Genomic DNA, 25,907 nt, shown 5'->3' with positions numbered 1-25,907 from the left:
TGCCTCCCAGGTTCAAGCGATTCTCCTGCCTCAGCCTCTCGGGTAGCTGGGACTACAGGTGCACGTCAATCATGCCCAGCTAATTTTTGTATTTTTAGTAGAGATGGGGTTTCACCATGTTGGCCAGGATGGTCTCGATCTCTTGACGTCATGATCCGCCCACCTTGGCCTCCCAAAGTGCTGGGACTACAGGTGTGAGCCATTGTCCTGGCCTGCTTTCCCTCTTTCTTTTTAAAAAATAATTTTCTAGGAATTTGTAAGAATTATTCAATATTTTTAATTATCAATATTATTAATAATTTTAAGACACTGATTTAGCTTTGTTTTTGAAAGAAAATTGACTTATATAAAAATAAAAACTGTGATAAAATACTAAATATATATACCTATGTACCCACAGAAATTTAAAAAACTGATAATTCATCATATGCGTGTCAGTGTACTAAACATGGGATCCAAAAAAATTTGGTTCACTACCACAAAATTGCTCATTACTACTTATAAAGTTCTATCAACATATTAAAAGTTGCTGGAAGTTTAAAAAAGTGATTAAATGGGAAAGGTAAGATGGTTATCAACTTAATGTACATCAAAGCAAAAAGTGCAAATGAATTCTGTAGTTGGAATTATTTTGGCTTTGCATGTGGTCCAATTGACATCAAACATTTATTTCTTGACAGGATTCAAGGTTGTTTTGATGCTTTGGAAAAGAGATACGTAAGAATGTTTTTAAACTTACACTGGAATCAAAGGCTTGTCTTTTATTCTTTATAAAAAGAAATTAGACTTTTATTTCGTTGTGTTTAACAGTATAAGTGTCTACGTTTGCATTCATAAACTAATTTCTTGTTATCTTATGTCTTTATTGTCCTGTTGATGTCTCCTTTGCATCAATTAGAAAGAAAACTCATTTTTCTCTTTTACATACTCATATCTTTTTGACCACAGAGTTTCCTCTGAAGTCACTGGAAGAGATCCACAGGATGTGGGACAGGAGAGACAAGAATCTGGCATTTAGTGCATTGAACGTATTTAGAATAGTGGTGATTCAATTTGCAGATATGAAAGGAAAAAAATGGACTTGAATAATTGGTTTTTATTCTGTCTTAGTTATTTTGGTAACTATATTTAGTTCATAAGTATAATCTATTCCTTTACAATAGGTAGTATTGTACTAGTATTGTACCTCAGATTTAAAAAAATATATAGCTTAAATTTTAAGTGCATCTGATCTTTCATGCTGCCCAAGACAGCTATGAAGGGCGTACAGAATGGAGGCTCTAGTCCTAGTTGAAGAGACAAGATGTATATAAATGAAATTTATTTTTTCTTTCTGTTTTTTTCTTTCCTGTGGAGCTTTTATTATGAGCAGAGGGCAGGGCAAGGCAGGGGGCTCAGTCCTTGGCAGCGGCTTTCCTCATGGCGGCCAGGACATTGCTCAGCTCCTCCTACTTCCTCTTGGTGCGGATGTGTGTTCCCACTTTTTTCTTGATGAACTTGAAGGCCCATTTGTCCTTGGAGACCTTGAGCTACTTCATGGGATGCTGCCCATACAGGGTGAAGCCACACACCTCTGGGATCATATCCCGCATGAACTTGGTGTGTTTGGTCAGGCACCTGTCAGGCACCTGTGGTAGCAGCTGGGCCTGGGCTTGCTCACATTCTTGGCCACCTTGTGGCCCTTGTTGAGTCCCATGGCTGTAAGGTAGAGCAGAGCCATGGCTGCTGCTCTCCAGTGGCAGCCAAGGCCTATAAATATTTGAAATTTCCACCACTGCTTTTCCCCATTTTCTCCATCTATGTCTTCTTTTTACTCCTCAGTTCTTGATTTTTTTTAAAGAAATCTTGTTTTTAATTAAGAAATCTTGAGGTCAGGAAGCCTTACACTAGATTATTTAGCACATTCATATATTTCTATTTCCACTGCACATTTGTTACTTATGATTTATTCAACACTGACCAGAGGGACCTAGGGATACAAAGATAAAACAGAAGTGGGAAAGAGCTTATAGACCTTGGCAGAAGATAAGTGATATTCATATGCAGGGCTGATGATCAGCTGTTATATACTGACTCAGCTGTATCTGCTCTTAAAATATTGAAATATTTCTGTATTGAATGGTAAATTGCTGCTTTTCTGAGACCTCATGTGGCTCCCTATCAATATCCTCCACGTCACTTTACCAGTGTCTCTTTTGGGATCTCTCCAGAACACTCCAAAATCCAGTAACCAAAAGGTTAATATCTAGTCCAAGGTTTGCTTCCAGGAGCCCAGCTCTAGAGCTAAATTGGCATCCTTTCTGACTGGCCAGCATCTATGTCATATTGGGCTTTACATATTTATTTATTTATTTTTGTGAGTGTGTGACAGAGTCTCACTCTGTCGCCCAGGCTGGAGTGCAGTGGCACGATCTTGACTCACTGCAACCTCCACCTCCCAGGTTCAAGCAATGCTCCTGCCTCAGCCTCCTAAGTAACTGAGATTACAGACATGCACCACCATACTTGGCTAATTTTTGTATTTTTAGTAGAGATGGTGTTTCACCATGTTGGCCAGGCTGCTCTCGAACTCCTGACCTCAAGTGATCTGCCCAACTCAGCCTCCCAATGTGCTGGGATTACAGGCATGAGCCACTGCACCCAGCCTATATATTGATTTTTTATGTCAATTTGATATTTTAATGTAAAAATATCAGAGATATTTTGATCACCCTTATAATGCTCATTAGAAAGTGATGAATGCCTAAAGAAAGATAATGATCATATGCAATGGGAAGTATGGGAAAGGAGGCACTATACCCTGTGAGGAACATGAGAGAAATCTTTTGAGAGAAAATAGCTTTTGAGCTTTGAAGGCCCTAAATATTTGGACAGATTGAAAGGGGGAGAAGGCCATCACTGTTATACTGAACAGTGCTCATTCATTCCCCCTTCATCCACTCATTTAGTGACATTTCCTGACTGTTCCTCACTGATGGGCAGTACAATATAGTTAGAAGTTCAAGTTTTGGAGTCAGATGGTCTGAAGAATCCCAGTTCTGTCACTTAATACCCGTGTGGCCTTTGGCAAGTAACCTACCTTTTGGTACCTTAGTTTCTTTGCATATAAGATGGGGATAATAATAGAATCCACTTGTTAAGGTTATTTGATAATGAGTTAATAATCTAAAGCAGTGGTTCTCAAACTTTAGCTTGCATCAGAATCACCTGGAGGACTTGTTAAAACACAGGTTGTCAAGCCTCACCTCAATATTCTGATGTAAGAATTTGCATTTCAGACAAGTTACAAGTGATGCTCTTGACTGCTGGTCTAGGGACCATAATTTGAAAACCGCTGATCTAAAATGTTTAGAACAATGCCTGGCACATAACAAACACTATGTATGTGTTAAACATTCATTCTTTATACATCGGCTATTTAATCTGTGCCAGACATTGTGCCTAGGCATTGGATGAGATAATAATGAGAGTAAAATGTGATTCCACTCTCAGGGAAGTCATAATATAATAGTAAGAGTCACTTCTTAAATAAAAGATTATAAGTATTACATGTACTAAAATAGCAGTATAATGTACAAAGGGTATCTAGCTAGTTTGATACATTTATTTTACTAAATGACTACCTGTATGACTGACTCAGTCAAAATAACTTGTTTTGGGGAGATCAAAAGACAAAATTTTAGATAGATGACTTAGTCTCTTAAGTAAATAGTATTTATATTGTTTTTCAGTTGTTAATGTTTTATAACTTTCCTCAGGTGATCTTGTAGCTGGTACGATATGTTTTAAAAGTAGTTTGAGGCCGGGCACAGTGACTCATACCTGTAATCCCAGCACTTTGGGAGGCTGAGGCGGGTGAATCTCTTGAACCCAGGAGTTTGAGACCAGCCTGGACAACATGGTGACACCTTGTATTTCTGCTATAAATACAAAAAATTAGCTGGGTATGGTGGCTTGGCCTATAATCCCAGCTACTCGAGAGGCTGAGGCAGGAGAATTGCTTGAACCTAGGAGGCAGAGGTTGCAATGAGCTGAGACCATGCCACTGCACTCCAGCCTAGTGACAGAGTGAAACTTCATCTCAAATAAATAAGTATATAAATAAATGAAAATAATTTGAGTAAAATCAAATTTGAGTATCTAGAGATCTTGAAAGATGTTCCCCTGTAAGAGCATGATTATTTCTAGTTGTGAAATTTTGGGTGATTTTTTTTTTTTTGAGATCGAGTCTCTCTCTGTTGCCCAGGCTGGAGTGCAGTGGCGCAATCTTGGCTCACTGTAACCTCCGCCTCCCGAATTCAAGTGATTCTTCTGCCTCAGCCTCCCGAGTAGCTAGGACTATAGGTGTGTGCCACCACGCCTGGCTAATTTTTGTATTTTTAAGTATAGATGGGGTTTCAATTTTGGGTGATTTTTATACTTATTTTGTACTTTATATTATGTTTGAATTCTTTAAAATAAACACATATCAGTGTTGTATATAATTATTGTAAAAAAAGAGACTATATTGTATATAGTTACCTAGCTTGTTTCCTTATTCGCATTCTCAGTTCCTCACCATTCTGATCCACTGTTCACACTGCATACTTTCAGAAACCCAAGTCTGATCATGTTGTTCTTTTGTCTAAACATTTTCCACAGCGTTTAAAATAAAGTTCAGGGTCCTTCACATGGTCTGCAAGGCCTATATGATCCCTATCTGCCTTCCAAGGTATCGCTGTTGTTCCCATGTTCAAGCCACACAAGCAATCTAGAACATGCCAAGCTCCTTTTACCTTTGCATATATTGTTCCTCTTGCCTAGAAACTTCTCTCCCCTGCCCCGTACACCTTGCCTGGCTAACTCAAATTTATCTTTCAAGTCTCAGCTTAAATATTTACTTCCCTAGGGAGGCCTTCCCTGACACCCTCCTCCCCAGCCTAGGTGGTTCCTTTATTTTATGTTCTCATAGCACCCCATGCTGCTGCTTCATAGCAATGAACACGATGATAATGATGTAGCTATCTTTGCTATGTTTTTGTTGTTTACTGTTGTTCTTCCCTGGTAGTCTGAATGTTCCCTGATAGCAGCCATGTCTATTTTTGAATGAATGCATAAATAAATGAACTCAATTAATTAATGTATGAGTTTATATGCAGTAATCAAAATGGCCACAAAGTGGCAGTGAAGTTTTAGTCCTTTGATATGAAATTGTGATTCTGAATTTTTTTTCTTTTCTTTCTTTCTCTCTTTCCCACCTACCCTCCTTCTTTCCTTCCTTCCTTCCTTTTCTTCCTCTCTCTTTTCTTTCTTTTTCTTTTCTTTTCTCCTTCCTTCCTTCTTTCCTTTCTTCTTTTTCTTTGGAGTCTCTCTCTGCTGCACAGGCTGGAGTGCAGCAGCATGGTCTTGGCTCACTGCAACCTCCAACTTCCGGGTTCAAGCTATTCTCCTGCCTCAGCCTCCCGAGTAGCTGGGATTACAGGTGCCTGCCACTACGCCTGGCTAATTTTTTATGTTTTTAGTAGAGATGGGGTTTCACCATGTCGGCCATGCTGGTCTCGAACTCCTGACCTCGTGACCCGCCTCCCAAAGTGCTGGGATTACAGGCGTGAGCCACTGTGCCTGGCCCTCTCTTTCTCTCTTATAGAGTTTCACTCTGTTGCCTAGGCTGGAGTACATTGGCACAATCATGACTCACTGCAGCCTCAACTTCCAGGCCTCAAACAATCCTCCTGTCTCAGCCTTCCAAGTAGCTAGGACCACAAGTGTGCACCACCATGCCTAGCTAATTATCTTACTTTTTGTAAAGATGGCATCTTACCATGTTTCCCAGGCTGGCTTTGAACTCCTGGGTTCAAGTGATTCGCCCACCTTGAGCTCCCAAAGTGCTGGGATTACAGGCAAGAACCACTGTGCCTGGCCTGAAATTTTCTGATTTGTATTCTAGTTTTTAAAAACAATTTTCATTGGCTTGATTATATTTCTATCTCTATATATTACTCTTTCAAGAAGAGATAATCTGTTCATAGTAGTGTATATGTAGAGAGGACAAGGACTTTATAGACATATAAGACATTTTTACTTAGTAGATTAGTTTCAAATGGGACACTTTTTGAGGTACTTGTTGCATATTTAATTATTTAGTAATACTGAATTATTTTGTATACCTTTTGCCTCCAGAACTAGAATATAACTTTTTGAGAGGAGAGATAGTTATCTTTTTTGTGTCCCTCTCCTCTCTAGCAGAGCCCTGTGTATGTGATGGACTCTCACTTGAATGAGTGAATAGTTAGTACAGTTGGCCCTCCATGTATCAGAGCATTCTACATCCACAGATTCAACCAATTGGAAAATATTTAGAAAAAATAACAGTACAACAATAAAAAATAATACAAATAAACATACAGTGTGACAAGTATTTATATAGCATTTACATGGTATTAGGTATTATAAGTAATCTAGAAATGATTTAAAATACAGTTGAACTCATTACACTTTATATACAGGTATCAAAATATCACATGTACCCCCAAAATATGTACAACTATTATATATCAATTTAAAAATGCTAGTCTTTCAGAAATGGAGAGAAAAAAAGAAAAAAATTATAGGAAAGAATCAGTTTTCAGATATCTGGGAAATTCCTCTTTATAATGCAAAAAAACTGCTATCAAATTGTGAACATATACTTTTTTTTTTTTTTTAAGATGGAATCTCTCTCTATTGCCCAGGCTGGAGTGCAATGGCGCGATCTCAGCTCACTGCAACCTCTGCCTCCCAGGTTCAAGCTATTCTCCTGTTTCAGCCTCCCAAGTAGCTGGGATCACAGGCACAAGCAGCCATGCCTGGCTAATTTTTTGTATTTTAGTAGAGACAGGGTTTCACCATGTTTCCCAGGCTGGTCCCAAACTCCCGAGCTCAGGCAGTCTACCCACCTTGGCCTCCCAAAGTGCTAGGATTATAGGCGTGAGCCACCGCACCTGGCTTCATATAATTTTAGCATAAAGTTAATTTTGACCCTCCCGGAAAAAAGTACAGTTGACCTTTGAACCACATGGGTTTGAGCTTCACAGGTTCACTTATACATGGATTATTTTCAAAAAATACAGTTGGCCCTCTGTATCTGTGACTTCCACATCTGCAACCAAAGGTGGATTGAAAATACAGGCTGGGGCCAGGGCAGTGGTTCACGCCTGTAATCTCAGCACTTTGGGAGGCTGAGGCAGGTGGATCACCAGGTCAGGAGATCGAGACCATCCTGGCCAACTTGGTGAAACCCCGTGTCTACTAAAAATACAAAAATTAGCTGGGCGTAGTGGCGCATGTATGTAATCCCAGCTACTCAGGAGGCTAAGGCAGGAGAATCGCTTGAGCCCAGGAGGTGGAGGTTGCAGTAAGCCAAGATCATGCTACTGTACCCAGCCTGGTGACTCAAAAAAAAAAAAAGAAAGAAAGAAAGAAAAAGAAAACACAGGCTGGGCGCAGTGGCTCATACCTGTAATTCCAGCACTTTGGGAGACCAAGGTGGGAGGATCACTTGAGGTTGGGAGTTCATGACCAGCCTGGCCAACATGGCAAAACCCCATCTCTACTGAAAATACAAAACTTAGGCCTGCTGTGGTGGCTCATGCCTGTAATCCCAGCACTTTGGGAGGCCGAGGCGGGCAGATCACGAGGTCAGGAGATCGAGAGCATCCTGGCTGACACGGTGAAACCCTGTCTCTACTAAAAATACAAAAAATTAGCCAGATGTGGTGGTGGGCGCCTGTCGTCCCAGTTCCTTGGGAGGCTAAGGCAGGAGAATGGTGTGAACCTGGGAGGTGGAGCTTGCAGTGAGCCGAGATCACACCACTGTACTCCAGCCTGGGCGACAGAGCAAGACTCTGTCTCAAAAAAAAAAAAAAAGAAAAAGAAAATACAAAAATTAGCCGGGCATTGTAGTGGGCACCTATAATCCCAGCTATTCAGGAGGGGAATCCCTTGAACCTGGGAGGCAGACGTTGCAGTGAGCTGAGATCATGCCACAACACTCTAACCTGGGCGACAGAGTGAGACTCTGTCTCAATAAATAAATAAATAAATAAATAAATACATACATACATACATACATACATACAGTATCTGCAGATGTGAAACCCAGATACGGAGGGCTGACTTTTCATATACTCCCTGAAGTACTTGAGTACACATGGATTTTGGTATTCATAGGGAGCCCTGGAACTAATTCCTTCTCAAATACTGAGTGATGACTGTATCCTTTTTGTTCTGGCCTTCTGGATATTTTTTTCCTACCCAAATCTTTCAAACCTCTCTGAAATAATATTTTAATTAGTCTATTGAAAAGAATGGTAATATAGGTGCAAGTATATAATAATAATATTTTTCTTTCTCTTGAAGCTACGTATGGCAGTACTGACAGTAAGTACACACTCATTTAAAGACCAAGCCTCTGTCTCTATTTCGTTGTCTTTTGGCAAGTGAAACATTAAAACAGTACTCTCCCCCTTCCCCCCGACTTTTTCTTTTTATCTGTCTTGGAATTAAAGACAGGATCTATCAGAAGTTTTAATAAAAGATTATGAATTTTATATTTCTTTGGTATAACACCTGGGAAAATATATAGGCTGTACTATCTGCTTCATTTATTGGCTCTCAGGATTTTATTTTTTTAGTTACTTTACAGACTCCAGATTTTTTGTTTTTGAATTTTGGTAGACTCTTGAAATTTTGTACACCTCTGAGTTTAACATGGTATACATAGTTAAGAATAGAAAATGAGAAGATACCATTGAGAGTCTTAGGTCTATGATTTATTGAACAAATTTTAAACCATAATGGATTATTTAGAATTTATTTGTAGCTCAGTCATGGTAATTATGAATGCTTTATTATTAATTTCCTTTTATTCAGTGTTCACAGAATATTCTAAAGACTCTACATTCACAAAATAAGCATATCCTATCTCTAGCTTAAAATATATGTCTGTACTCAACTAATAGAGCACAATTGGACTCTATATAAAAAATGTATTTCATAAGGAGTAATCTAGTAAATTCCAGAAATTGAATGCTGTTTATTTTCCCTTATACAGCTTTACACAAATCCCATGGGATCTGAGGTAAGAACACACACAAACATATAGGTGGGTAGTATATGTATATAATATTTTAAGATGTTTTTCTGAGTTGAGGTTATATATTATGTTGCTAGACTACCATATGAGCAGAGGAACTCACAGTGGGATCTTTCAGTATATTTTACTCTAAACTTGACCAATCTATTATTATGAGATTTTTCAAAAACTATCTAAGGGTATTGGGGAAAAAAGGTATTGAGAAGAACTGAGCCTATTCCCTAACCTGTTGGCATTAAGAGTCTCTTAATGTATACATGTATAAAACCACATTTTTGTCTTAAAAATTTTTTAAATTTAATTTTTATGGACTTTTTTTTCTGAGTCATGTAAAACCACATTTTATTATTTATTTAAACTGATTATGAATCCTTTCTGTTTATGGCCTTTTGGGAATATAAATGAGATATGGCGTAACTCTAATTTTCTTTTATGCCAGTTAAATTCTCCCCCTTTTCATGTTTTTATAGATTTTCAGAGCTTTACCTCTTTACTTCTCTCTTTAGATTTCTTCCCTCTGTTTAGGGTATCCGACTCATCTTCAAGACCAACTATGTTCAAATCTTATATGTAAGCCTCTTTGGCTATTTGGTCTATACTAACTTCTTTCTTTGAATTCTTTTTCCAGCAGAACCCCACAATTTAACACTCTCAATTGATTCATATTGATTACTTAATCTCCTCAACCAGATTGTGAATTCTTCTTCTTCTTCTTTTTTTTTTAGAGTCTTGCTCTGTCACACAGGCTGGAGAGCAGTGGTGCAATCTCGGTTCACTGAGACCTCTGCCTCCCAGGTTCTAGCAATTCTCCTGCCTCAGCCTTCTGAGTAGCTGGGACTACCGGCATGCACCACTATGCCCGGCTAATTTTTATATTTTTTATAATTTTAATTTTTATATTTTTAGTAGAGATGGGGTTTCACCATGTTGGCCAGGCTGGTCTCGAACTCCTGACCTCAAGTGATCTGCCTTCCTCAGCCTCCCAAAGTGCTGGGATTACAGGCATGAGCCATCATGCCCAGCCCAGATGGTGAATTCTTGAGGACAAGCGTCTTGTCTCATAGTCTTGGACACATAATAGTTACTTGTGCCACTTAGAATGTGGCTGTGGCACAGAAATGGAGGGAGAAAACTTGTGTTCTCTTCTCATTTTACTCCCTTTGTCTTTCTCCTAGCTTTCTTTCCTTTTTCTTTACTTTCAATTTTTGTTCTCTAAGGCTACACATTTGGCCTAACTGGTGCTATTCTAAATTATGCATTTTTAGCTGTTAATACTCTTTCTTTGCAAGATGACGTGTAGCTGTTTAAACAAGGGGTAAGAAAACTGTTACATACGGTAGGTAGAAATTCCTCAATGCCCAAACTAGTTCTATCTTTTATTTGTCTCTTGTTTCGTTTCAAAATGCTTCCCCACCACACTGTAAGTTTGAAGGGAAGTTTCCCAAAATAAAACCTTCTGATAGTTACTAAATTGGTCATTTTCTTAGTGTAGTATGTATCATGTTTTCTTATGCATGAAAACTCCCTAGTTCGAAACCAGTGGTTTTTTTGGGGGTTAGTGAAATGCTAAGCAAATGGAGTTTAATTACAAAAAAAGTATTACAGAGTGGGAAGAAATGCAGGCATATATAATAATGAAGTTAGGAAACAAAAGCTTGTTATGTGGTAAGTTTTGAGCTATCATTTACAACCCAGGAAAAAAATATTTTGAATGTTTACAAAGTGTTCCCCTTATGGGTAGGTAGTGATTCCTAACCTGTGTGTTCATGGCATACTTTTTATTACTAAAAAATTCAGTAGCATATTGGATGATACTAAAACACTCAAAAGAGCCCAAACAAATCAGTAATAATTACAATGTAACTACTACTGTGATATAGCAATGTTCATAGGGCATAAAGAGCATCCACAAGTTACATTATTTTATGATTGCTATTTAGCATCAAGTCACTGATAAAACTACTTACCTCCCTGATCTCATTCTCTTATGTACTCACAAAACAACATTCTGACATAAACATCTTCTTTGGCATTTATCTCATATTGTGCCATGTTTCTTCAGTTGTATGCCTGGAAGTATATCCTTTCCTAAACAAAATTGCACAAACAATAACAATGTTTATATATGCCTGAAGCAAAAATACACTGGACAAGTGGATTAAAATTTGCAGCACTCTTGTGAAGAGTATGTCATGGTACAACAATTGAGAACCCCTGGCTTAAATCAAACAAGTGTGGGTCCCTAGTTCAGAAGACCAGCTGAGTTTTCAGCATTCCACAAAGTTATGGTACTTCTGTGCTTGAAGTTTTGTTCTGGTTGCTCTATCTCATGAGGAAGATGACCAACAAAAGTAACTAAGCATCTAAGTAAACTAAGTACTAAAATAGAGAAGAGTGATAACGTAGCTTTTCTATAGGCATACACTACAAAATGAGTAGCAAGTATGAGTAAAGCATGTAAGACAAAATGTAAATAATAAAGATTTATGCAACTTAATGCATGTAAGACCATATGGAATTATTATATATGAATATTGTGAAGGCATAAATCTTTTTTTTTTTTTTTTTTTTTTTTTTTTTTTTTGAGGGGGTGTCTCTCTTTGTCCCCCAGGCTGGAGTGCAGTGGCCGGATCTCAGCTCACTGCAAGCTCCGCCTCCCGGGTTTACGCCATTCTCCTGCCTCAGCCTCCCGAGTAGCTGGGACTACAGGCGCCCGCCACCTCGCCCGGCTAAGTTTTTGTATTTTTAGTAGAGACGGGGTTTCACCGTGTTAGCCAGGATGGTCTCGATCTCCTGACCTTGTGATCCGCCCGTCTCGGCCTCCCAATGAAGGCATAAATCTTATGGTTTCACTATCTATTCCTTTGTGCCTCTTTACCATTGGAGGTGATCAACACTCTTTATTTTTCATTTTTTTAAGAGACAGGCTCTCCCTCCGTCACCCAGGCTGGAGTGCAGTGGTGTGATCTTGGCTCATGGCAACCTTGACCTTCTAGGCCCAAGCAATGCTCCTACCTCAGCTTCCCAAGTAGCTGGGACTGCAGTTGTTCACCATGATGCCCAGTTATTTTTAAAAATTTTTGGAAATATGGGGTTATGTTTCCCCAGCTGGTCTCAAAGGATCCCCTTTTTTCAGCTGGGATTACAGGTGTGAGCCACTGCACTTGGCCAACACTCACTTTTAATAGACTGCTTCATGAGCTTAACTGTAAGTGGCCCCTGTTTCTAGCCACAATATACTTTATTTTGGAAAATTTCTTTGTAGGATGAAACCCTAAGTAAGCATGAACTCTACTCTGGCCAAATATTTATTCATTCAGTAAATATTAATTGGGTTCCTTTTATGTGCCTAGAACTGTTCAAGGTATAAAAACACAGGAGTGAATGGGATAGGCAAGATCCCTGCTCCCTAGAAGCCTACATTCTTATGAGGTAGGATAAACAATAAATAAATAAATAAAAATTAGTACAAACAATTTCAGATAGACATAGTGCTATGAAGAAAATCTTTTAAAAAGGTAATGTACGTACTAGAGAGTGCTGAAGTAGAGAATGAAGAAGGAGGGATTGGATGGCTGTGTTAGATTGGGCAGTTCCTAGGAGGCTTCCCTGAGAGGCTACTGTTTGAGCTGATATGAATAACCAGAAGGAGTCAGCCCATGCAACCCTGTGAGGGGCAATGGCATGTGACAGGCCAAATAACACCATAGTTAACATCACAGGTACTGGAGTCAAATCGCGGTTCTGCCACTTACTAGCTTCATCAATAATGAGAATAATATCTACTTCACAGTGTTGGCTACACAAGAATGAACTGATGTAAAATGTTTAGGGCAGTGCCTGAATATTATTATTATCATTAACTGGAGACCGCATGTTCCAGAGTATAGCTGTGCAAAAGCCCTAAGGCAGGAAGGAATCTTGGGAGTTTGAGCATAGAAAATGTACCATGAGCCTGGAGCTTAGCTGAGTGCAAGGGAAAGTGACCAGAGGTAAGGTCAGAGAGGGACACAAGGGACAGATGAGTAGGGCCTTGCAAATCAACATAACTTTTGGATTTTATTTTAAGGGTGGTGAGAAGCTGACGGGATTTTAAGCAAAGGAGTGACATGGTCTGATTTGTATTTTCAAAAACTCCTTTTGGCTACGGAACAGAGAATGAGTATCAGATGGACTTGCGATTTGCTTTAGAGATAGACCTGAAAAGTCTTGCCAATGGGTTGCAATGTGGAGGCAGAAGGAAAGGCTGCATATGTTGCTGCTGCTTTGGCTTATGTGACTGTATTTAGTATGATTCATAGAAACCACTGATGAGCAGTTCAATGGTTCATCTTTATTAGGCAACACATTAGTCTGAAAAGTGTTACATGAGGTGTTAAGAATAGTGCCTGCTGTAAATATACCTTCCTAGATAAGCCAGAGTCAGACTGAAGTTAATTAAGGATTGGCATCTTCTGTAAAACAATTATAAATATAACTTTTACTAGTTGCTTCAGGGATCAAATAATAAAGTGTAAATAAAATTATCAACTACTAAAACAACCTACTCTTGTTACAATTTAAAAAAACAAAAGATCACTCAGAGCATTAAAAAGCTAGAGTTGATTGAGAAACATGGGCAGGCAGGAAGAATGGGCATTGTTTGCTTGGCAGAGCAATGACATCCAGCTTTGGCTAAGAGAGGACTCTGTTCATCTCGCCTATCTGGAGTGAACCTGTTGCTATAGGCTCCTCTAATCTCATCTGTCTCTCCTATTGTATTTACAAAGCAGTTTTCTGAACTTGATTTGATTTCTCAAGTAGACTGTCTTATTAGGAAAATACTTTTATCTTTTAAAATTAACTCCATTACAAATCAATCTCCTTAGAGTTTAAGCATCATGAGCCAATTTTCCCAAGACCTGATAACCTGTAATTAAGTTTCATGTTAAGGTTTAAGATGAGCAAAGCTGGGAGGCTTAAAGTAACAGAAACACTGAAACTTTTTCTGATCAGTCTGACATCCTCATTCTCACATTGTCAAGGATCAAATACTGAACCAGATGAATAAAGGACATTTTTTGTGTTTTGTTTTAAGCTTATACCCTTTACTTATCATTAGTACTTCTCCAGCTCTGTGGACATACTGTATGACATATCTGGATCAAACATTTGCTTCAACTACTAGATATTTATTTTATTTTAATTTATTTATTTTTAAATTTTATTTATTTATTTTTATATTTCAGTTTATTTTATTCTTTCTGTTCTATTCTATTCTATTCTATTCTATTCTATTCTATTCATTTTTTGAGATGGAGTCTTGCTCTGTCACCCAGGCTGGAGTGCAGAGGAACAATCTCGGCTCATTGCAACCTCCGTTTCCTGGGTTCAAGCGATTCTCCTGCCTCAGCCTCCCGAGTAGCTGGGATTACAGGTTTGCACCACCACACTCGGCTAATTTTTTTATTTTTAGTAGAGACAGGGTTTCCTCACATTGGCCAGGCTGGTCTTGACCTCAAGTGATCTGCCTGCCTCGGTCTCCCAAAATGTTGGGATTATAGGCGTGAGCCACCATGCCCGGCCAGACATTCATTTTATTTTAAATGGAATCTGTCTCTTATGAGGAAATTTGTCCCTCTTTATTTCTAGTTTTCTTAACAGTGAGGAGAGCAGATAGTAGTAGTATCTAGTTTTTAGTGCAGGACTGAAAAAACAAGACTTGAAGTCAGAGATCAGGGCTCCTTTTCTAATTTTTTCTAGTTTTCCTGTTGCCGTTATAGTCTTCCCTGAATTACTGCAGTAGCCTCTTAATTGCTCTCATGGTTTTTATTTCTTCCCCTCTGCACTTTTAAAGGAGCCAAGATGATGTTTTAAAAAATGCAAATAACTCACCTGCTTAAAACTCTTCTGTAGACTTCTGGCTTACTTAGAATGAAATCCAAACCCCTTACCATAGCCAACAAGGCCCCATAGTCTCCTTTATAACCTCATTTCCTGGGTTCTCCCCCTCGCTCACTGGTTTCCAGCCACTGGGCCTCCTCTCTGACCCTAGAAGAGGTGTCCCTTCCCACTTCAGAGCCTTCGCATTGCTATTCCCTCTGCCTGAGGCACCCCACCCCCAAGATCTGCACATAACTGACCCTTGAGGCTCAACTCAAACCTCACCTCTTCAGCAAGGGCTTCCTTGGCCCTTCCAAACCAAAGCAGCACTTGTCCCCTTCATGAACCTCTATCACAGCATCTGCTTCTTGTTCATAGCACTTACACTATTGGAGTTAGCTTATTTCATTTGTTTACTTTTTTACTGACTATTTCCTCTACTGGATTGTATGTATATTCCAGAAAAACAGGGACCTTTTCTGTCTTGTTCACCACTGTGACTCCAGTGCCTGGCACAAAGTAGACATTCAGTACAACATTTGTTACGTGAATGAATGGTTTCTCAACTGGTTCCACTGTCATTTACCTAGTTGGGTTAGATATTTGACTCTGTGATTTTGTTTTTCCAGCTTTAAAATGGTAATAATAGTATCTTTCATCTAATTTATTTTTAGCATGGAGGAGAAAAACTAGGTTGTCTTTATATTTGGAAATGTTACTCTTGAATAATGTGATACTGTGAAACAAACAGCTATATAGGAAGTATAGAAGGTACAGAGTGAAAATGTTCCTTGCTTATGATCAGGTAAGATTCTGGATTTCTTTTCTAAATTCTTTTTTTTCTTTATTTCCTTTGGTTTTTGTAGAAAGTGACTGAGATGTACCAGTTCAAATTCAAATACACGAAAGAAGGAGCCACTATGGATTTTGACAGGTAGAATCTAACTGCTTAATGAACATGAGAAATAAGTAGGATTGAGGTAAATGTAAGCTTCTTGAGGCCAGACAAAGGCCTTATACTTCTTTTTAAATTTCCCCACAAACCCTATAGAAAACCACTATTATAAAAAGGAGCTGCAACAATTGTTTACATTCCTGAAATCCATGGATTAAGCTGGTGGGAATAGAGAAAATGGCAGGCAGCACAACGGTAGAAATTATATTAATAAGGTTGCCTACACGATGTTGATTGAATAACTCCATAAGGCTCTGTCTAGCCATTAATTCAAAGTTTCTCAACTGCTATGCCTAGATAGTGATCCTTTCCACACTCGAAATAGCCAGACTGTGCCTAGGGTAGATAATACCCCTGGACTATTTGCTTGTATGCACAAATATTCTCATTTGCTTCCCCTAGTGTGTCATATAAATATCATTTTTTATGTGTCCTTGTATGAAAAGATTAGAACACACTGCAGTTTCCTAATAAGTCGAAAATTCCAAGTTTTAGGTATCCTAATGGGTTAAATAGCAAACACAAGGACATTGAAGAGCAACATTAATTTTTCTCCCAGTAGCTTTTGGATTCAGACCTTCCAGGAGGGATGGAGAGCTAAGTATTGCTGATAAGATGGCACAGTAGTGGAAGGTACAGATGATGGTGAAAAACTCTGGATAGTAGAGGAATCCAAGTAAGGGGGATGGATGCCCCTGAAAGGAATGACTGATGAGAGACATGACCTAATTTTCAATTTTCCCTACTATTAGCTCTGGCTCATCATTTACCATGAACTTGAGGACTTTTTTCCAAGACTCACTCCCTTAACTATCCTTCCATTTGTAAAACCTACAGACAGCACTAGAATGTGAAGAGAATATCAGTTCCAAAAATGATAATTAAAATATTACCTTTTGTTAGCTAACATTTGTATAATACTTTATAGCTTTTACAGCAGCACTTTTCATACACATTTTCTCGCATAAAAAGTTACCTTTACTCTCCAAAACTAAAAAATATACACTGATGGCCAGATTAAACTCTTGTTCTGAAGGCACATATGCCAAGAGGTAAGCAGTAAAACAAAAATGGCCAAATCTTTCACATGCTAAGGAGGAGAGAAGATGATGCATATTATTAATTTCCTAGAGAAGAAATATAGGCATTTGTTCAAATGGGAGTCCTGAATATGATTTTACTGATGTGTCCTGGAGGTTCCCATGAGCTATGTGCCTATAGCCCTTCATTCTGGTTACCTACATTTGAATTGGTTAAATGCTGGTTGGCAAAATTTTAAGTTGTTCAAAATTGGAAAAGGAGCTAATGTATTCACTTAGTAAATGTTTGCTTCATGAATTCACATTGTCTCCAAAGATCAGTTAGGGGAAAATCCAACAGTTCAATTACTTAGGGTTATTTTTCATATTAAGAGCTAACTGTGTGCACAGCATTGTGTAAATATATTGTAGTCATGGTCCTTTCTGGAAACTACTCAAATGTGAGACTTAATTGTGGAAGGAAACTTTGGAGATAAATAAAGTTTAGAATTGGAAGGTAATTTAGTCCAAATTATTCATTCATTCATTAATTCAACAAACGTTGATTGAATAGCTGGACACCAAACTCTGTACTGTGGAGATGAAAGATATAGCCACTCACAGTCTAGAGAAGGACAGTTATCCTGAGGATAAGATGAGGGTATTATCAGAGAAGACTTCCTTGAAGAGTCTACATGTGAGCTAGGTATTAGAGGATAAATTTAGGACAGTCAGGAAGAGAAGTGGAAAAATGAACAGTACAAGCAAAGTGAACAGTGTATGCAAATACTGTGAGTGAGAGGAAACTGGGCAATAGCTGCAGATGAGGATGGAGGTGAGGATGTGATGGACTGTGAAAGGAATTGTATACACACTGTCTTTGAATTTGATTGAAAGGTGATGGATATAATAGAAGAATTCTAAGTAAGAAGGTGACATGAACAGATTTTCCTATTAGTAATATTATTTCAGCAGTGATACGGAGAATATTTTGTAGTATGGACAAGAAGGAAAGCCGGAAAAATAGCCACTGTAGTAATCAATGCAAGAGTGAGGAAGGGATACTTTTGTGAGATAATCGGATGGTAGAAAGGCCCAGAGCTGGTGATTGATTTTATTTGTCTTTACACTTATCTCACAAATGAGCTAACTGACCTAGAGTGTGTCTAAGTGACTTGACCAAGGTCATTCAGCTAGTTATCAGCAGAGCTGATATTAGATGTCAGGTCACCTAATTCCAAATTTGTTGTTCTTACTATTGTGGTATATGATTTTTTGCAAATCAAATTTTTAAAAAGATGATATTTTAAATGCTTTTAGGGAATTTGCTACTTAAGAAAGTCTTTGTATGTACATTGTAAAAAGTACCACCACTGCCCTAATTTACATTCTAAAAAAAGTCTCAAAATGTCTTAATGTTTAATTTATATTTATTTAATCACATAGTCAAAAGTTTTGTTCCTTTTGGGATAGATTGCCAATATTGTATATGATCGAAAAGTATGCTTTCTATGTAGTCACAGCAGCAGTACAAGCTTTGAAAGTGGAACAAACAATGAAGATATTAAGAAAGCCAGTGTTCTACTGATCCGTAAATTGTATATACTGATGCAGGACCTTGAGCCACTTCCTAATAATGTTGTACTTACTATGAAACTCCACTACTATAATGCAGGTAGGTAGAGAACTTTAGACAAATTCCTTCTTAAGTGCTGAGCTAATATTTTATATAAGTAGAAAGATTTTGCAAGCATCTGAAAGAGAAGTCTGTTGCTACTCATGAAAGATTAATCTGACTTGTTCTATTGAAACTCAGTTTTCATGGCTTTTTGCCCTTTTCATTTCGCAGTGACCCCACATGATTACCAACCCCTCGGTTTTAAAGAAGAGGTAAATTCACACTTCCTGCTGTTTGACAAGGAGTCTATCAATGTGCAAGTGGGATTTGTCTCCACTGGCTTTCATAGCATGAAAGTAAAAGTCATGACAGAGGCTACCAAAGTGACTGATTTGGAGAACAATCTGTTTCGGGAGAACAGCACTACTGAGCTCGCCCATCAGGGTCTAGACTGTGATGAGGAAGAAGAATGCAATGACCATGTAAGGCAAAGCTTTAGTGATTTTCTATTGCATCAGTTAAACATAACTGATATTTTTCAGTTTCTACCCTGGGTAGAATACAGTGTGCCAGCTATAAAAACTGAAACAAAACCAGTCTCCGACATCAAAGAGTTTTTAATCTAAAAATGTTTAATCTTCTAAAAGGAAATACACTAGGAAAAAGATTTTCTAATATATTTATTTTATTAAAGATATCATAAATTTAGAAAATTTGAGGTTTTCTTTACTTCATTTATAAATGACATATTTTTAGGATTGAAAAATATTCTAGGTATTTATTCATACTCATTGGAAGTATAAATCAGTCCTTGATACTGGCATAATTGGATGATAGGAGTTGGGGAAGATAAATTTTATGGATGAACCCAAGTCAGAATGAAAACAAATAATAGTCAACTTCTGATTATGTGGAGGAAGACAAGCTTTGGGGCTAACTCACTGGGGAAAATCAGGGGGTTGGTGGGGTTGGAGCCAGGGAAGCCAAACAGTCAGTTCTCTGAGCCCTTTATCCTCGCATTTCCACCAATAGATACTTGGAGTTAGATTCTTGCTAGGGTCCCATTGTGCTCTAGGTAACTCCACACCCTTAACTGGCTGTTTTCTGGATAATAATGTTAACTGCATAACAACATTGTATTAAAAGGGTTCTGAGTTAGACAAAAAATTTTCAGTAGGAAGGGATGCTATAAGATCTTTTCAGGAGATATTTTAAGATTGGAATGATAACTCGTTTACTTAACATAATTTGAGTCTTACTTAAAGATAGATTACTGTACTAGGTAACTTCTGAAGGTTCCTTCTAGTTCTTTAACTCTGTATTATGTTTAATACATTGAAAAGAGGTTCTAGTTCCAGTTTTAATTCAATTAATGTAAATAATACAACCAAACAAGCAACAGATTGTTTTTTTCATTTTTAGTGCTTTCCCGATGTTAGACATAAAAATGACTTTGGATTTTGGATTTCCTCTTCCAATTTCACTCAAGGAAGACATAGCTAACATAGAAAGGGTTAAAAAAATGAAGGTTAAGAAAAGAATGTTTCAGTTAGTTTTTTGTTGTTGTTGTTGTTGTTGTTGTTTTTGAGACAGGGTCTCGCTCTGTTGCCCAGGCTGAAGTACAGTGGCAGAACCATGGCTCACTGGTGCCTCAATTTATCAAGGAATCCTCCTACCTCAGCCTCTTGAGTAGCTGGGACTATAAGCACATGACACCACACCTGGCTGATTTTTTATTTTTTAATTTTTTGTAGAGACAAGGGTCTCACTATGTTACCAGGGCTGGTCTCAAACTCCTGGGCTCAAGCAATCCTACTTTGACCTCCCAAAGTGCTGGGATTACAGGTATGAGCCACCACACTCGGCCTCAGCTAAGTATTTATTTATTTATTTATTTAGGGAAAGAGTCTCGTTCTGTTGTCCAGGCTTGAGTGCTGGAGTGCAGTAGTCGATCACAGCTCACTGCAGCCTTGACCTTCTGGTCCCAAGTGACCCTTTCACCTCAGCCTCCAGAGTAACTGAGACCATAGGTGTGCGACCCCACACCCAGCTAATTTTTTAGTTTTTGTAGAGACAGGGCCTCCCTGTGTTGTCCAGGCTGATCTTGAACTCCTGGGCGACAGTGATCCTCCTGCCTTGGCCTCTCAAAGTGCTAGGATTATACCGCACCTGGTTAGATTTTTATCTTTTAATTAAGAATTAGTTTCTTTTTTTATCAAATGAAAGCAGGACAGCCTAAGAATGCATAGTTCAACTGATAGATTAAATAAGGAATGTGACAATCCTTTTCAAGCATACATTTAGTTGAAACTATATGTATTATATGGACTTTGTGGTAAACTCAGTTGATTGAAGTTCCTCTCTCAGCCAACCAAACATATGAGAGAATTTAGTAAGTCTAGTCAAGTGGTTACTGTCACTTTCCCACTAAGGATTCCTTTTTGTTTTCCTTCACGGAATACATGGAACACACACTCACACACACACACATTCATACATGTGTATACATATGTAGAACCTTTATTTCTTTTAAAAATTTTATTTTGAGATATATCATATATAGAATAGAGTACATAAAAATAGTATGTACAGTTTAAAGAATAATAAGAACATCCATATGTCCTCCATTTAGGCTAAGATGTAGAACATTGCTACTCCCTTAGAAGTCACCACGTATCCCTTCCTCATTGCACGCCCCCTGAAGGTAACCACTCTCCTGACCTTCATGATAACCTTTCCATTACTCTTCTTTACAGTTTTGCCATGGATGAGTACATCTACTCATTTTAAATTTTTATATCAAAGTAATCATACTCTGAGTATTCTCCTATAATTTTCTTCTTTTGCTTGAACCTCTACGTGGAGATTTAGCCATTGTGGTGGTGTTCTTTCATTTTCACTGCTGTAGAGTATTCTACTCTTGATAGACATTCTTTTTAATTGTCATAAACATTAATGTACATACCTCTTGGTACACCTGTCAAAGAATGTCTCTTGGGAATATATGAAACAGTTCTAGGCTTGTGTATTTTCAACTTTATTAGGTAATGCAAAACTGTTTTCCAAAGTGGTCGTCGTACCAACTTACTTGCTACCACCTGTGGAGGAGAGTGCCCTACATTCTTGCCAACACTTTTTGTCAGAGTTTATGTTTCCTGCCAGTCTGCTAGATATGAAATGGTAATGCCTCATGATGTTAATTTGAATTTCCCTGATTATTTGTGTGTTTGTGCCTCTTTCCTTTGGCCATCCTATTTTGCTCATATTAAACAGCTGTTCATGTCTTTCATGCATTTGTCTATCAGGTTGTTTATCTTTTCCGCAATGGTTTAAAAAATATGTGCTTAGTAATAATTCCTTTTCACTCATTTATGTTGCAATATTTTTTTCATGTTTGTGGCTCATCTTTTCACTTTTTTTCTTTTCTTTTTTTTTTTTTTTTTTTTTTGTTGTTGTTGAGACAGAGTTTCACTCTTGTTGCCCAGGCCTGAGTGCAATGGCACGATCTCAGCTCACGGTAACCTTCCGCCTCCTGGGTTCAAGCGATTCTCCTGCCTCAGCCTCCTGAGTAGCTGGGATTGCAGGCATGTGCCACCAGGCCCAGCTAATTTTGTACTTTTAGTAGAGGCAGGGTTTCTCCATGTTGGTCAGGCTGGTCTCGAGCTCCCGACCTCAGATGATCCACCCGCCTAGGCCTCCCAAAGTGCTGGGATTACAGGCATGAGCCACTGTGCCGGGCTCATCTTTTCACTTTCTTTAAGAGGTCTTTTGAGAAATATAAGTTTTTAACTTTAATATAGTCTATCCTTTAATATGTACTTTTGGATATCCTTAAGAAATCCTCTACCTGAGGTCACTAATAATATTCTCATATTTTATTCTAAAAGTTTTAACATTTTTCTTTTTACATTTAGGTTTATAATCCACTTAAAGTTTATTTTTATTTATGGAGTGAAATAGACCAGACCCTCTTAACATTTTTAAATTCAAGAATAATAAACATACAGTAAAACATATATATCAGTGATACAGCTCAATAAATATTCACAAACTGAGCACTAGAGCTGGGATGAGGGTGACACAAGCAAGGTGCCTGGGGAGCATATTTTAAGGAAGATCTCAGGTGCTAAGAGTAAGGACCTCCTGAAATTTTGACCCCTGGATACCTTGCTTGCTTTGTCTTTGTCGGAGCCCTACTGAATAAATATGTGAAATCAGCACTCAGATCAATAAATAGAATTCTTCCAGACCCCGAGAAACCCCCAGTCTTACTTTACAGTCACTATTCTACTCAACAAGAATATTGCTATCCTGACTTCTATTTGCATAGATTAGTTTCTCCTCTTTATTTTATAGACATGGAATCATAGAGTATGGACTTTTTTTTTTTTTTTTTTTTGAAACGGAGTCTTGCACTGTTTCCCAGGCTGGAGTATAGTGGTGAGATTTCTATTCTGCTCACTGCAAGTTCCACCTCCCGGGTTCACGCCATTCTCCTGCCTCAGCAGCTGGGACTACAGGCGCCTGCCACCACATCCAGCTAATTTTTTGTATTTTTGGTAGAGATGGGGTTTCACATGTTGGCCAGGATGGTCTTGATCTCCTGACCTCTTGATCAGCCCGCCTCGACCTTCCAAAGTGCTGGGATTACAGATGTGAGCCACCGTACAGGGCCGAATATGGACCATTTTTTCAGTTAACATTATGTTGTGAGATTTACCCATATTTTTACATGTTGTTGTAGACCATCCTGACAATTTATTCATTCTATTGTTAATGGCAATTTATTCATTATAATGTTAATTTGGATAATTTCTAATTTTTGTCTATGATGGATAGAAATGCTTGGAATATTCTGGAACATGTTTTTTTAGGGAAATAACTACATATTTCTGGTGGGAATAGAATTACTAGGAGTAGAATTGCTGGGTCAAAGGGTATGTGTGTATTTAGTTTTAACAGATAGTGCAAAATAGTTTCCAAAGTATTTGTGCCAATTTACACTCCCACCAGCAATGTATGAGAGTTGTGGTTGCTTTACATCCTCACTAACCCTTGACATTTTCCATTGTTAAGATTTTATCCATTCTGGTGGGTGTGCAGTGGTATGTCATATTGGTTTTAATTTGCATTTCCCTGATGACTAATGAAGAGGAGCACCTTTTTATATGTTTATTGGCCATGTTGAATATTTTCTTTTGTGAAGGATCTGTTCAAATTGTTTGCCCCTCCCCTGCCTTTTTTTCTCTTGGATTGTCTTTCATTCTTACTGATTTGTAGGAGCTCTGCATATATATTCTGCATATATTTGTTGGATACATGTATTGTGAATATCTTCTTCAACCTTGTGAGTTGTTTTCTTAATGAGGTGTTTTATGAACAGAAGTTCTTAATTTTAATGTATTCTGATTATCAATCTTTTCAGCTATATTCAGAAGTTTTTGGTACTGTTTAAGACATTTTTACCTGCTTCAAAATTTACAGAGATGTACTCTATGTTTTTCTCTAAAAAAGGGAAATAACTACAGAAACAGAAGAGAAATTTTTAAAGTTATAAAAACCTCCCTGAATAACTTCATACCAAAAAATATGAATACCTGCCCTTTCTCTCCTCTACCTTCAGGTATTCATATATTTTGTTATAAAATTATTAGTGGAGGTCTCATAATTTTTAAAATATCTTCTATTTCTGTAGTTATTTCCCTTTTTTCATATCTAGTGCTGTTCATTTGTGTCTCATTTATTTTCCTTTATTATGTTTGCCAAAAATTAGTATATTTTATTAGTCTTTTCAAAAAGCCATCTTTTGGTTGTGCTGATCACTTCTATTGCTTTGTTTGTTTTCCATTTCATTTACAAGTGATCCTCCCACCTCAGCCTCACAAGTAGCTATGACTATAAATGAGTGCCACCACACCTGGCTAATTTTTTTTTTTTTTTTTGATACGGAGTCTTGCTGTGTCACCCAGGCTGGAGTGTAGTGGCCCGATCTCGGCTCACTGCAACCTCCGCTTCCCTGGTTCAAGTGATTATCCTGCCTCAGCCTCCTGAATAGCTGGGATTATAGGCATGTGCCATCACACCCAGCTAATTTTTGTATTTTTAGTAGAGTTGGGGTTTCACAATGTTGGTCAGCTGGTCTCGAACTCCTGACTTCATGATCTGCCCACCTCGGCCTCCCAAAGTGCTGGGATTACAGGCGTGAGCCACCATGCCCAGCCTCATTTTTGTATTTGTTTTAGAGATAGGATTTCATCATGTTGCCCAGGTTGGTCTCAGATTCCTGAGCTCAAGCCATCTGCTGGTCTTGGTCTCCTAAAGTGCTGGGATTATAGGCGTGGGCCATCACGCCCAGCTCATCTTTGTCTTTTTCTCTTTCTCTGGTTTGGTTTGTCTTTCTGATGCCAAATTGTACTTCCATAAATGTATAGACATGAATATCCTACAGGTACCTTAGATTCAACATCTTCAAATGGAATTTTAACTTCTGAACAAACACACACTTCCTCATCCTAGGTTCCTTATCTTGGTATTGCACCATCACTTTTCTAAGCAACCCAACCAGGAACATGTTCAACTCTTATTTTCTCCTCACTTCCTACATTCTTTTGGTACACCATTTCTGTGTGTTTTGCCTTTGAAGTATTTCCCAAATCTAGCACTGTTACCACTGTGCTGATGCAGGATGTCATCATTGCTTTCTTGGTGATAGTTGAGTCTTCTAACTGGGTCTCCTTGATGTCATCATTGCCTCTCCAGTCTGTCTTCCAGGGTGCCAGAGAGCGAGGCACTCAAATATTTGAAATATTTTAAGTTGATTTATTTTGTGTAGTTGCAAAGGGCAGAATGAGAACCAGTAGATGAAAATTATGTTGATTTTGGCTCAATAGAAGGAAGAATTTTCTCTTTAAAAATGTTAAAGAAGTATTATTATAACATTAAAGTAATTTAAAAAGCAATGGAAATCTTCCACTGTCCCACCATCCTATCAATACTGTTATTTTTATATGTCCCATCCTCTCTAGTATTTTTTCATTGATTTATATATTTGTATGTGGTTTTAATCATGGTGTCTGTGAATTTATTTTACTTTCATACTTATTATTGATTTTGTAAATATGTTCCACCTTAATCTTTATATTTTTAATTTTAATGACGTCTTGTTTTATTTAGGCACTCTACCATTTCCCTACTTTGAAACATTTAGGTTAATTCCTGATTTTGCTATTATAAAGTGTTGTAATAAATACCTTTGTACACACGAAAGCATTTAAAAATTTTTTCTACGAATATAGTATCAGGAGTGAAATTTACAGAGCTTGAACATTTGTATGGCTCTCA

The 25,907-nt window shown here is 38.0% G+C and overlaps 1 protein-coding gene and 1 pseudogene across 3 annotated transcripts in view; one reads left to right on the top strand and one right to left on the bottom strand.

Moving 5' to 3' along the window:
• HORMAD2 (HORMA domain containing 2) overlaps positions 1-25,907 on the top strand; it is a 90,597-nt gene that overhangs the window by 21,371 nt on the left and 43,319 nt on the right. For all 3 annotated transcript variants that reach the window (XM_017945225.3, XM_017945226.2, XM_003905411.4), the window contains exons 5-10: positions 681-717; positions 8,377-8,397; positions 9,071-9,097; positions 15,841-15,908; positions 18,466-18,623; positions 18,798-19,048. In XM_017945225.3, the coding sequence (XP_017800714.1) occupies positions 681-717; positions 8,377-8,397; positions 9,071-9,097; positions 15,841-15,908; positions 18,466-18,623; positions 18,798-19,048 (562 nt within the window). The remainder of the gene's footprint in view (positions 1-680; positions 718-8,376; positions 8,398-9,070; positions 9,098-15,840; positions 15,909-18,465; positions 18,624-18,797; positions 19,049-25,907) is intronic.
• On the bottom strand, positions 1,395-1,720 carry LOC116270707 (annotated as a pseudogene).

Source organism: Papio anubis, chromosome 16 (genome assembly GCF_008728515.1).
Source record: "Papio anubis isolate 15944 chromosome 16, Panubis1.0, whole genome shotgun sequence".
Classification (NCBI taxonomy): Eukaryota; Metazoa; Chordata; class Mammalia; order Primates; family Cercopithecidae; genus Papio; species Papio anubis.
The sequence above is the reverse complement of the archived record's forward strand: the minus strand, read 5'-3'. Positions and strand labels throughout refer to the sequence as shown.